A 14,808-nucleotide genomic window follows, 5' to 3' on the forward strand; every position below is an offset into this window, starting at 1 on the left:
ACAATAGATTATTTAAACAAAAAAGTTTAGTTACTTTTGGTGATTTACATCAGAAAAATCACTTTGGGGAAGCAAATACTTTAATGTAAATAATGGAAGCACAATAAACTGTCCAATATAAAACTGTTTAACAAGAAAGGCTGGTTTAGACCCTTGGACAGTTAGAAATACTGACCATCTTTTGACATCTGACTTCGAGAAGCAGATGCAGTAGCACCCAATGTACTACCTATCACCACTATCAGATATTTATTGAATTACTACCATTGATATGCCATGAAGTGAGGTTAAACATTGGGATTTAGGTGGGGACTAACAAAAGACAGAGCAAGAAAGAACGCTTTTCTTTAATCAAAAAACCTTCTGAAAGTTCACATGCACTAAGCAATAGCCCTGTAGCTACTCCCTCAACCTTTTTTTTTTAAAAAAGGCAGCATGTATGTTTTGAACAGTTCTCTATTAAAAGTAAGTTGTGAAGAAGACATGAGGCTACAAAGGGATATAGATAGGTTAAGTGAGTGGGAAAAGATCTGGCAAATGGAGTATAATGTGGGAAAACGTTAAATTGTCCATTTTGGCAGGAAGAACAAAAAAGCATATCATCTAAATGGTGAGATTGCAGAGCTCGGAGATGCAGAGGGAGCTGCGTGTCGTAGTGCATGAATCGCAAAAGGTTAGTTTGCAGGTACAGCAAGTAATTAGGAAAGCTAATAGATTGTTACTGTTTATTGTGAGGGGAATTGAATACAGAAGTAGGGAGGTTATGCTTCAGTTATATAGGGCATTGATGATACCACATCTGGAGTATTGTATACAGTACTGGTCGCCTTATTTAAGGAAGGATGTAAATGCGTTGGAGGCAGTTCAGAGAAGGTTTACTAGACTAATAACTGGAATGGGTGGGTTGTCTTATGAGGAAAGGTTGGACAGGCTGGGCTTGTATCCGCTGGAGTTTAGAAGAGTAAGAGGCAACTTGATTGAAGCATATAAGATCCTGAAGGGTCTTGACAGGCTGGATGTGGAAAGGATGTTTCCCCTTGCGGGAGAATCTAGAATTAGGGGTCATAGTTTAAAAATAAGGGGTTGCCCATTTAAGACTGAGATGAGAATTTTTTTTTTTATCTCGGAGCGTCATGAGTCTTTAGAACTCTTCCTCAAAAGGCAGCGGAAGCAGTCTTTGAATATTTTTAAGGCAGATGTAGATAGATTCTTGATAAACAAGGGGGTGAAAGGTAATCGGGGGTAGGTGGGAATGAGTAGTCAAGGTTACAATCAGATTAGCCATGATCTTATTGAATGGCGGAGCAGGCTCGAGGGGCCGAGTGGCCTACTTCTGCTCCTAATTCTTACATTTGTATGTATATGAGCCTGAGTAACTAAGTGAAGGAAGCTGTGTTTTCAATCTCACCAGCACCCATTCACTGAAGTACATTTTAAGCTTGTTTAAAGTCTGTATAATTAATTCTCTAGATCTCGATCATCCGACAGGGGTTTTGAGAGGGCACCATTTTAGAAGAAATAATTGCAAGCTTGGCAATTGAATGCTAATGTTCGGTTACATTACAATGAACCCACACCAGCAATATGAGGGCTAGAAACAAGAGCTACTCAAGACATTCCAGTTTCACAGGATCCTTTCCAATCCATATTGGCAGAGTTTGGTTTCTTACTACGCTGCTCTTCCATAGGCCCACTTGATGTTAATTCAGCAAATGGGGACTGTTTCCTGTGTATAGCTAATACGTATGTCTCATTGTTACTTTTAGTTTTTTTAATTAAAAGTTGGTGTTCTTTTCTCCACAACAACACAATTTTAAAAAAATCTTCCAATCACTAATTTTGAAGCTTTGCCAGCATGTTGGCAGCTTGATGCAGTTTTGTTATGATGAGAGAAGGCGCGGCCCAACACACCTAGCATGTCATAAGAGAAAGTCAGTGATCTGACAGAACAAGATCCATGAAAATAGTGGGTCTGTACTGATCCTGAATTTGCAGTGACTAGATTGCATACAAATTAAAAGTGGTCAAAGTGCCTTAAGTAACAATCTGGCAGTGTAGAAACAAAAGGAAGATAAACAAAGTGACAATGATAACTTAGTGCATAAATCAGTTTAGAGCTAGAGGTAAAATGATAATTAAGGATTTAAATGGGCTACAAAGATGACCTGGCTTCACTGCCTAGTTGGTGTGACATTGGTCTCTTTTTAAAAAAAAAATCTCAAAATTTTCTGAGGACTTGGGGAAAAAAATTGTAATTAGGAACAATGGCTTGTCTGTTTTTATCACTGTACCAAAACTACAACAGCAAAGCTCACAGTGTTGTACTACTAGCAAACATTACTGATACATCAAAGATGTTATGTAACACATACTTTTGTAGGCACTAACTTATGGGCACATTACTGAAGAGATACCATGTAGAGATGTGAAATTACTTCTGAAGTTACATCAAAAATTATGGTCTGGATTTTGTGGTCAGCGGTGACGTGGCAGCACTCTCTGCTGACTTGGATGAAAGCTGCCCACAAAGATCTAGTGATCTCTGAGGTGTGGATTTCCCCTTTCTTAATGTCAGTTTTAATCTGGTGCCAGGTCAAGGGGATCACCAAGCAACCAGCAACAGTGATATCTTCAAGTGGGGTCTGCAACCAATCATAATTGTAGTGTTCTCAGACAGCAAACCAGGAAGTAAAATGCACTGAATTTTTCATGTTTAATTAAAATTTTACAGATAATTAAACAAATGACTGGGATATACATGGGGAATTAAGGTAGAAGTGGAAATATAAAACAAATTTTTAAAAAGTAATTAAAAAGTCATTTAAAAATATATCAATGGAAAAATTTGGCATTCCACAAACAAAAGGTTTAGCTTATCTGGGACAGTGAGGCTGCTAAATGAACTATGTATGCTGCTGAAAACCATTTACATCTTATCCACGGATAACTTTTGCAAGGGTTTTTACATTGAGTCTAACAGCACAAAAGGGTACATTTTCATTTGTTCAATCATTTCTACTTGACTGCAGTCTTGCGGTGGTGGGGGGGGGGGGGGAGAAAAGAGTGGGGAGAAACAGGGTGGCGGTTGGAACTTCAACAGCGCACCCCACAAGGAACTGCAGAACCAACCACTGGCAGCAACTTCGAGATTTCCACATTGTTCTGTGCACGTTATGGACTCCAGAATTTGCTGTTAGTTTCAGAGATGACAGTTGCGCCATTGCCACTGCAAAATCCAGGTCAAAAGCAAGAAGCTACTTTCCTTGAAACCTCAGATGATGACAAAAGAAAGCTCAGCAAAACAAAGGAAGATTCTTTGGAACAAGTACTCAGCTGTACCAAGGATATCAGCCTCAGATTGAAGTGTGGCACTAGCAAACAAACATCTGAACCAACACCAAACCGCTGCTCAGAAGTTCAAATTCTACCGAATCTTCCAACAATGTTTTACACTCAGTAGAGGTGTACAATTCATTTCCCCTTTTAGGTTAGTCATGATAGCTATAAACTTTGATGTCAGAAATTAGATGCTATATTAAATTGTCCACTGCTAGTGTAATTCTGAAAAATTAGTATTTTATAGTTGGGTTTTTATTACTATACTGATACCATAGATATTGCTAAAGGAAATAGCTCATTGGCAGCACTGGTTCAGGTTCTTCACATTCCTAAGGTGAGCCATGAGTTGACTAATTGTACCACAGTACAGATATCAGAGAACTGTGGGCTGCGATTACTTGTTGGTTATTTAACCAAATTTTATGTAGGAACAGCTTAAGATCCAAAAGTCACTATTTCAAAACAATTCCTAAATGGATTTTTCCTATAAGATGATCATGGTGAGTGAATCAATATAAAATTTGGACTAGTGGTTGCACTGTTTCAGTACAATTAATGGTAGAAAGATGATGTGTGACAAACTTTGGACAGGTTCACAAAGCCATTTGTATGCTTTATAAAAATCAAACAGATTTGTATTTCCCCCAACTACACTGGCAACTTGCTTCTAGACCAGAAGGGTATCTAATTTTTCATTTGATATTTGAAGAATGTACTATAATGAATGTGAGAGGCAGAATCATGAGAAATTACTTTGAGTTGATGTGCAGATATTCCTAATACAATCAAATTAACCAAAAAGCCAAATGTAGATAATGTGCTATTTTAAGTTTGACAAAGTCCCTCTTCCAATCAAGCTTTGGGGATATGTTACCACTAGCAGCAGTATTTCAACCACAGTCATCTTGTGCTTATTGATGCAAACTTTAAAGCCATGAGAACTCTGTCTGCCAAGCCTTACTGCACATTCAGCACATTCAAAAAAACATGTTTTACTCTTACTCAGTTATCAGAAGCAGAAAATCATTTGCCTCACGAGTTCCCCTGCCAAGGCTGCTGTAACTTCCGCAGAAGTCCCATTTGGTATCTAACTGAGGTGCCTGTCGATCTGCTAATTTATGGCAAATGCATTTATTCATAAAGCCAATAAAAACACTTGAATCAGAAAATCAGATTCAAACTAACACACCCACTTACGATTTCTCTCAACAGCCATAACAGAAAAGATTTTAAATGTTCAAAGGTTCATCATACATCTCGGCACTCTTCGAGTCACTAATCAGATTCAACAGACGTCAACAGTCCACACCAAATAATGAAATCTGACACTAATCAAAGAAAATTGCATATTTTCATCTTTGTTTTAATAGGACTAGATTGGATTTTTTTTTTTAAAAAGACAACCAAGGACTGCTATTACTCTCACCAATGCCCAACAACCAAATTGGAAAGCCTTAAGGAAGAAAAGAGTTTCATTTGAACTTGGAGAGAAATGCACAATCACACAGAATTACTCCAGAATCAAAGGTCATTGGCTGTCAATCACACTGGACAAAGTGACCTTACATTACCTCCGAATGAAAATGGATGGAAGCAGGCTCTAGTGTACCATGGCTTGAAAATCAAAAAGGACTGCAGCCAGTGATAAAGATAGTGGGACTAGCTCGGTTGCTCTCAGAGCCGGCACAGACACAATGGGCCGAAAGACGTCCTTCTGTGCTGTAACCATTCTATGATTCTATTCTTGTGCAACTGAAGCATTCTGCACCAAATACATTTTTGGAAAAAAAAGGAGAAAACAGAAGAACCTCTTTTAAGCCTTAGAAACAAAAGCTTTATCAACTTCAGATTGGATCCTTTAAAAATTGTCCTTTAATACTGATCAATCCCACAATGAAAGTAATCTCTTGGCCGTAAATATAATCTGGTCCACCAATTTCAGTCTTGCTGCAAATTAACTGGGCACTCTCAAATCAATTCTCAGAAGACAAACACAAAGAAATACTTCAAATTTGGCAGATTTGAACTGTGTCTTACTGAGTAACCAGGTACACTTCCAGCAGCCACCTTTTATTAGAACTTAAAATATTTTGGATTAAGTTTAAAATTAAAATTTCTGGTTAGTACAGTACCCTTTGAAGCCAATGTAGATTTTTCCAGAACTATTGATGATCAAGGCCTTAATGCAGCCAGTTTTCCTTGGAAAGAAAATTGTTCATGTTTTGGATCTCAAATCATCTGTGAATGCAGATTGAAACAGAACCATTCCAATTCTTTGAATCTTACCTCAGATCCTGTTGCTTCCAAAATGGTTGGGTAGGAACTCTCGGGTGCCCAGGAAATGCATTCTACAACATGTTCATGCTCTCGAAGTTCAGCTTTGCATTCCTTTGTTGCTACCACCCATACACGGACAGTCTGATCATTGGAACAGCTGGCCAGAAGAGTACCATCCTGGTTGGGTCGGACCATGCGCACCCATTCTCTATGTCCCGTGAAAGTCTTCACACAATAACTGTAAGCAAAAAGTTATATTTACAATCATTTGTGTTATCAAATGCTCCTCCTTCATCCACTTAACACCTTGAAACAGTACTTGAAGCATTATAAATCACTAATGAAATTGCTGGTTCACCTGTAAGAAAGCCTGTAATTTAAAACTACCTTTTGAAAACTCTTCACATGATTGAGACTTAACATTGAATCTTATCCTCCTTCTAAAAAAAGCCCTTCAGCTTTAGCTTGCATACAGTTGAACTCTTTATATGGGTCCAGCAGAGCCCTCGATCTCCTGTAAAGCATCTCGCGAAGTTATTACAATTCCTTGAATTTCAAATACTGAAAAGTATATTTTCTGCAGCAAAAGAAACCATGAACATTGTTACAAGGTACTAATAGGAATGTTAAGAGTCAGCTACATGGCATTGCGAAAGAAAGGATTCTGGTCATTATTAAACCAGATGGTTAAAAAAATGTGCATCCCAAGACAGCAATCAATAAGGTTAATTATAATACCTATAACCAATAGCTAGGATCGGGATATGCAATGCCTGTAACAACCATATTTTAAAAAAATGCAATAGCAATAGTCTCTGACCTCACCACTTTCTTCAGTCTGCAAGTTCCTGCATATAAAAATCAATGCAACAGTTTAACTGATAACATTTCCTGGGAACTGTTTTCATTATAATGGTAGTTGATCAGCTAGCCAGCTAACAGTAAAAGGACCATGGAAGGTTACAGCACAGGAGGTCGCCATTTGGTCTCTGCCAGTTCTTTACAAGAACAACCCAAAACTAATCTGACTGCCCTGCTCTCTCCCTACAACCGTAAATTTTTCTCTACTTCAAATATTTATTCAATTTTTCCTTAAAAGATGCAATGGTCTCTACTTCAATGACACTGTGGCAAAGTATTCAATGTGTTAATAATTTTGTGTAAAGAAATTTCTCTTAACCCTCACTATGATAATGCTACATTGATGACCCCTCGTCACTGACTCTCCATCACAAGAAAATATTTACTCCACCAAAACACTTCTGGAATTTCAAAAATCTCAAATATGCTCAGCTTTCATTTTCTGTGGAGATAGTCTCACATAGTCCCTGTAGTTTCTCCTCTTAACTACAGTTTCCCATACTGGGCATCAACCTGGTCACTCTATATTGTGCATTCTCTATTATTTTAATGTATTTTCAACAATAGGATGCCTAAAACTGCAGACAGTACTAGGTGGCTAACCAATGTTTGCATAAACTGATTATTTATTTAGAATTGCTGAAAATAGAGACATGTTGTCGAAGCTTTTCGTCATGCACTCATCAGGACAATACACAAGAATAACCAATGTAAGGGAAAACAACAACTTATACTGTATGAGAAGAGAGTGCTGATTGGTTGGCAAGTGAAATCTGATTGGTAGAGACGTTGCCATGGAGAATGCACCAGTTTACGGTGACTGACAGTTAACTACCAAGCTTTGTTTGAAATTTAAACCAGGCAGCTTGACTCTGATTGGTCAAGGCATTGCCCTGAGTAATGAACCAGCGAATGGCTGTCGCTTATTTTGTTCAGCTGAAACAGGCGTAATGTGTGTACCTGTTCCTTCTATCTACAAACAGGGCCCTGTGTATTAATATGTAGCTTCCAGTACGCGCCACACCATGAGCCCTACTGACAATCTTAAATTGGTTGTCAGCGTAATTCTTAGCACACTGCTGATTATTTAGCAAATGTTGTCCAATCGCGGAATCACATCTTATGTTGGACACTGTGATTTGAGTTTTGCAAGCACAGGCTGGTTGGGTATGGCCTGCACCTTGCCCATTTTGAACAGCGGAAGGGACATGTTGTTTGATACAATCCGCTAGTCTTTGGGATGTATGGCCTATATACCTAGCATCACACTGGCATTGAAATTCATACATCACTAATCTTTTGTGTGATAGGCAGGACGTCTTTTTGGCTTGACGGCAGCATCCTGTTAGGGGCGCACACCACACGTGTTGCTACTGCATAGTAGCAGCGTGATACAGCTAGCTTTATCTGTTGCTCAAATCTTTTGGATACATTACCCTTCCAGGGTAATTTGAGGTAGACTGGGCATTTTCAGGGCCAAACATGACAGCTTAGGCCCGCTCATAAGTTTCTTCATTCTTGTACTTTTTCCCCCCCCGCCCCCCTCCCCCTTATGCCATATACAAGATGCAGTGCAGCAACTCCTTTGACAGCACCTTCCAAACCTGCAACCTCTACCACCTAGAAGGACAAAGGTAGCAGACACATAGGAACACCACCTCCAAGCCACACACCATCCCGACTTCCTTCACTGTCACTGGGTCAAAAAACCTGGAACTCCCTCCACTAAAAGCACTGAGTATACCTACACTACATGGACTGCAGTGGTTCAAGGCAGCAGCGCACTACCACCTTCTCAAGCGCAACTAGAAATAGGCAACAAATGCTGGCTTTGCCAGTGCCACTCACATCCCATGAAGGAATTAAAATAAAATATCCAAAATATTAGTTTTACTGGGTTTATTTACCTGCACATTCAGGTAATTATTTATTTGAATCCATACATAAAAGTTCTGAGTGCAAAATTATATATATTTGTGCGCCCGTTAAAAACATGCCATTAATGTTAGACAAGTGACTAACTCAACAAACCCAGAGCGAGCATTGAATTCCCCCTTTCAGGGAAGTGAAACAGAACAAGTAATATCTGAAAGACAAAAAATCTGCCACACAGACTCTGCAGTATTTTCAAAACATCAAGTGGATTTAGATGTCAAACCATTAAAAAAGGTTTGGTAGCTCTATCCAGATATGCTTACCATGAAATAAAATGCAGAATAAGCTATTCATTTTAATGTACACAAAATGTTATACGTAGCTTTCAGGGAATGTTGGTACTGCTGGAATTATCAAGATAGACAGCTTCCATAACTGAATCAAATGATTTGAATATGTGGCACCAAGTTTCATTTCAAAGGATTACTGTACATAAATAAAACTGCTGCTGTACAGTGTGTACTGTAACAACTTGCATTTATATAGCACCTTTAATGCAGAAAAAGGTTGAGGTTCTTCATAGGAGTGTAAGCAGCCAAAAATTAATAGTAAGCCCTTTGCTGAGTACATTTCATATGAAGTGCTAACTATATGTTCTTTGTGCACTTACCCAGTCTGCACCTCCCACATTTTCATGGTTTTATCCCTTGAAGCAGACACTATATGATCTCCATTAGGCATGATAGCTACTGATGAAATATTATGATCATGGCCTGAAAATGAAACAGAATCGAGTTAGATTGGGATTTAAAAAAAAACAAAATGCCATAAACATGTAACAGTTCATACAGCATCTGAAGGAGAAACAACACTTCAAACAGGACCCATCATAAACTCTGGGAAATGGTCCCATCCAAAAACATTACACTTTTTCTCTCATCTGCTTTGTATTTCCACCACTTACAATTTTTCTGCATTAATTCTTTTAAAAAGTAAATTGCATCTAACACAAGGACACTTGCTAGCCTTAGATTCCTTGTCTTTTGAATATTCTTACTGCCACAGTGCCAAATAAAAGCTTTATATTTTTGAAAGACCTACTCTTATATAGCGTCTCAGCACATTTCAGTAATATCTGAAAGTACACTGAATGCACTCAGTAATGTACGCAAAGACAACCATTATGTGCACAGCAAATCACAATCTGTTTTGGTGGTGTTGGCTGAGGACAACTGATCTTATTCAAGTAGTGCCATATCCACTTAAAGCACTCTGACAAGTAAACTTGACATTGGCTTAACACCTCATTCAAACAGCAGCATCTCTGAGAATGCAGTGCTCCTTCAAGTACTGCACTAGGTTATCAGCTTGGTTTATATACTCAAGTCCTGGAGTAGTGCCTCAACCCACAGCCTTCTGACTTGGACAAGCAAAAGAGCTACCAATTAGGCCCAGCTAACAGGCATTTAATTTTCATTATTCTGCAAGAATTGCTGTAGATATATTAGTCAGCTCCACAACATTCAAGTTTTTTTTGAGGATACAGAACATGACAAATAGAAATACTCAATGTGTATTGCTTCCCATCATGTAGACTAGTTTGAAAAATCATTACAATTGTCAAAATGTTAATCATCCTGTAATACATTGGGCAGTGAGGATATCATTTCCAAGGATGTCCTTCCATACCTTTGGGATGTCATGCATCATTAGACCACGATGTCAATAACTGACCTGGTTATGCAAGGATGGCAGGTTGAGTTTGTTCATAAACATAATTAAATGGGCAGTAACCCTGCAAATAAAACTACTATATATCAAGGGCGAATTATCTTACTTTTAACCAGGGTTGCCATCAGCAAGGCAAGATGTAGTACAAAGCAGAGATGAAATGGAATTAATGATTTTGCACAATTACCCTTTTCTTGGAGTCTACTCTGTCACACTAAATCAAGGTTTGCACTTGCCGCTGATATTTTTCAAACCATATGCCAAAGAAATTTGAACTGATTGATGGATCAGAGATAAAGAACGAAACCCATAAAGAGATACAATACCAAATTAAGTCAGGTTCTTCTCATATGTCGATAAAAGTTTTAGTTTTTACATACAATTCAGTGAAAAACCTGAATATGACTACATTGCCATGTCCAGAATGCTTATCGTCTTACTAACAGGCCCAATCCAGATATTTCTGCTGACAAGTACAATATGAAATAAAGGCTGGGGAGGTTGATGATGGGGAAGGAAGACGAAGGAGAAAAGAGGGTGAGATTTCTCACACAACAATCTCAGGGTACTCATGCTTTAGATCACAGATGACCAAGACTTTTGTCTTTATGGCCTTCACATGTCTGAATCAGACAGCCTCGTGGGCCATGTGCAAAATTTAAAGCCATGTTCTTTATCTGCAATCTGTCAAAGTTGTTGGCAACGACAGAACTTGAAATCCAAACAGGATAAACCAGCAAAGAAGAAATGCAAGCATAAATACAACCAACTAAACCATGGCTGTTCATATTGTAGTATGGACAGCCCTGGTTTAGACAACCCAAATTCAAAATTGTGCTATTTCCTGGATAGTCTCTCCACCTCAGTGGAATTCTACTTCTGCATTTAAAACTTCAATTATAGCAATTAAAATCAGCACAGCTACCAGTAAACAAACATGAAACAATATCTATAAAAAGCATTTGGAGAGCAGTAAAATTGCAGTGTGCAGAACTGTGCCTACAACCCTGTACATAAATTGCAACTGAACTATTGTGAAGATGTGTTCTCACTGGGGAAGGTGGGTGGGAGGAGCAAGGCAGAAAGGAAAGAATTCAAGACAAGACACCAACAACTTTCTCACACATCATGTGACCAGTTTCATTTCAAAGTGGTAAACAGCATATACCATTTCTGGATTAGAAAGGTTGCTCGACACTGAATGATCTAACAGTGGGCCAAGTAGGAATCTCGCCCTATGGAGATAAAAATTATTTGAAACAATTTCAAAAGCATTGTTGAAAGAAAAATTCTCCTTGGTCTAGGAATTATCATTTTTAACAATGAATGAAATTTACAATTAGATTTATGAAGTACTAATCTGATTAAAATGCAATTTATGTAAATATACAGGAGGTGAAAATCCAATTTTAAGGACATTTCTGCTTCTCTTACACTGATAACCCACCTGCCCCAGAAATAGATTCTTACCATGCATAGTCCTAATGCATTCAAAGCTTTGGAAATCCCAAAGCTTGATGGTCATATCAGCAGAGCACGATGCCAACAGCTTGCCATTCTGATCAAAGGAGATATCTTGTACAGAGTCTGTGTGACCTTTCAGTGTACGCTCAAAATCTCCAGTCTCATAGTCCCAGACCTATCAGGTGAATACAAAACCAGAGTTAACAAATTGCAGGATTGTTTGCCAATTTTGTATGTTCTCATTTACACACAGCAGGATAGTCTACCATCTTTGTGAATAATTAATTACGTGAGCACTGCTCCACGATACAATCCATGCTATCACTGAGAAAGTAATATCTGAAGTGGTATTAGAAATTATGTTGGGTTCCAAATGTCAGCCAATCAGGTTTTCCATATCTTCCAAACAGACGTGCAGGCAATTTATTTTTGTGAATGCAAATTCTACCTTAGACAATGGTATACAAACAGAAAGTGGTAATTTGAATAATCAATGGCCAACTTACAGTTTCATAACTACCTGCTAGACCTTTTTATAGGTTATAGCAGTTTTTCTATTGAAATCTGTAACTCGTGCATGTAGATAAGAAAGGGTATTTCTTTCTCTCAAATTCTATTTAAAAATGGACATGCAAATTATAGTACTTATAAGGCAAAAAACATGAGCATTTTAAAAGTAATAGTACTGAAGGGCAAAAGGAACTGACCTCTTTAAAATACAAACCAGAAACAAGTCCTGGCCTTTTTGCTTTCTCATTGCTTGTGTGCTTTTTTTTTAAGCAAATAGTTTCATTTGCCTCCATGCTTGTAGTCTTATGGACATACCCATCAGTACTAAATACTGAAAACAAAGCAACAAGATTCTACTACAGCCAGCATACAAATTGACAGGCCTATGCAGGAAGCTGGAAAAACCTACTAGACCTTCCCTGGCAGTCCGGTGAGCAAGGGTGCCACCCACTGTGATATTAAGTTACGTAGATCCAAAGGTTCTTGTTTGTGATGAGTTTCCATTCTGGATAGCTGTTCAGTGAATCCTGCTACGAAGTGCATATATGTAGATACCGGATGAGGATATCTTTGGGCTCAGTTCTTATACCCAATAGTTCATTAGGTTTCTGACACTCACTGGCTGACATGTGAACAGTCACTTGGGCAAGCCATGAATCTGCAGTCCAGATTTTTAGCAGTGGAGAGTGGAAGTAGCCTACCAAGAGAGTTTAATGAGCAAGATCTTTCCAAAAAAAAGTCAGGATGCCTGAAGTTATTCTGCATGCAGGGTTTTAAAATTGATCATAAACTAATTCCACAAAGCAGCTTTTGTGGTGACAAATTCTAGTCAACCTTCTGCAGCCTAGAAACACCATCCAAAATGAAAAAAAGTTTGGAGATGGCATGTATACACCCACAGATATTTTACTGATTACACTAGACTGGGCGGCACAGTGGCGCAGTGGTTAGCACCGCAGCCTCACAGCTCCAGGGACCCGGGTTCGATTCCGGGTACTGCCTGTGTGGAGTTTGCAAGTTCTCCCTGTGTCTGCGTGGGTTTTCTCCGGGTGCTCCGGTTTCCTCCCACAAGCCAAAAGACTTGCAGGTTGGTAGGTAAATTGGCCATTATAAATTGTCACTAGTATAGGTAGGTGGTAGGGAAAATATAGGGACAGGTGGGGATGTTTGGTAGGAATATGGGATTAGTGTAGGATTAGTATAAATGGGTGGTTGATGTTCGGCACAGACTCGGTGGGCCGAAGGGCCTGTTTCAGTGCTGTATCTCTAATCTAAACAGCACGGTAACTCTAGTTGCTCCATTTTGGATACATTTATTATAGTCCTGCTAAGGTTTAGCAAGAGTTGATAACATGACAGACAATTGTGTGCCAATGTGATGGCCACATTCATAGCTATTTCTAGTCTTGGAAAAAAATGTTCACTTTCTGCTAAATAGGCAGCTAATTTATCCCATTACAAAAGTTACAAAATGTATTGACTACCAGCGCCGCCATTCCTTAGTAAATATTACTAATCTACATGAATATAAATCTATGGAGGTTATTTAGAGTCATTTATTTACAGCACAGAAGTGGGCCATACGGCCCATCAGGTCCAGGCCAGCTCTCTCTAGACCAATCCAGTCAGTCCCATATCTCAAGTCTATCCCCATAGCCCTGAAAGTTTACTTCCTTCAAGTATCCATCCAATTTCCTTTTGAAATCATATCTGTCTCCACCACCCTTGTAGACAGTGAGTTCCAGGTCATTTTCCCCCTTTCTTCTGCTACTCACTTCATTCAACATTGTAAAGGATTAAGGGGACGGGGTGGGCAGGTGGACAGGACACAGACTCAATTAAAACAATTCTCTTTTTTTGAAAAGCAAGCACCATAACAAATAACTTTTTTTTTTTAAAAAAAAGAGAATTTTACTCTATAACTTGAAAATTGCACAATCAGAAAGCCTTTGAACGCATTTACATTCTTTCTAGACATCATTCAGCAAATTAACCATATGGCGAACTCCAAGTGATGAATCCCTGAAGAGTTCTAAACTTGATCAAAATTGCAAACACAGCATACAGAAATGTCAGAAATCATCTATCTTGCAGAAGACTTGTCCTCCTGAAGCAATTTGCCTTCATTACACAGCAAGTCAAAGAATGCATGCATTATTACAGCAGTGCCCATTTTCACTTTTCAGCCCTCTGACTAAGCATGGCAACAGTGCACTCACCAGCTACACCAGCCTAATAGCTGTATGGTAGCATGCATTCATGCAGAAAAGAAAATCACTGAACAAATGTGCAGGAAAAGAAAAGCCAATCTGAACTGAAGCCAAATTGAAATACAACTGTATGATGACACAAATATTCTGCTATAGTCAGGATACTATTTAGGAAACTCTTTGCAACATTAAAAAGTACCCTATCAAAAACTTGGTCCAAAACACAGTAATTATTCCTAATCCTCTTTTTTGTCATTTCTACAACAACTCCTGAAGGTGTAAAGTCCTTAAATGGTAAAACACTTTTTGTGCTGTATTAGCTGACAGGAATAGGAGCTAAACAAGTTACGTTGATACCACTGCGCAGGTGTGCGGCAGAGGAAAAAAATGTCGTCTCTTGCCTTGATTGGAATAGGAGTCAACAGTTAGCAATGTGCATACACATGTCATGTGATGACAGGCTTGATTCAGGTAATGATCACCCTCATTGTCCAAAACCTGCTGACCCTCATTGTCCAAGGTCATGCAAAAGGAGACATTT

General features: G+C 38.7%; 1 protein-coding gene across 1 annotated transcript in view; it reads right to left on the reverse strand.

Moving 5' to 3' along the window:
• The window catches only part of LOC137346753 (lissencephaly-1 homolog), a 119,882-nt gene that overhangs the window by 34,613 nt on the left and 70,461 nt on the right, over window positions 1-14,808 (reverse strand). The window contains exons 6-8 of the mRNA XM_068010534.1: window positions 11,554-11,722; window positions 9,023-9,125; window positions 5,626-5,854 (exon numbers count right to left, since the gene is read on the reverse strand). Of these exons, the coding sequence (XP_067866635.1) occupies window positions 5,626-5,854; window positions 9,023-9,125; window positions 11,554-11,722 (501 nt within the window). The remainder of the gene's footprint in view (window positions 1-5,625; window positions 5,855-9,022; window positions 9,126-11,553; window positions 11,723-14,808) is intronic.

Source organism: Heterodontus francisci, chromosome 30, assembly GCF_036365525.1.
Source record: "Heterodontus francisci isolate sHetFra1 chromosome 30, sHetFra1.hap1, whole genome shotgun sequence".
NCBI classification, from domain to species: Eukaryota; Metazoa; Chordata; class Chondrichthyes; order Heterodontiformes; family Heterodontidae; genus Heterodontus; species Heterodontus francisci.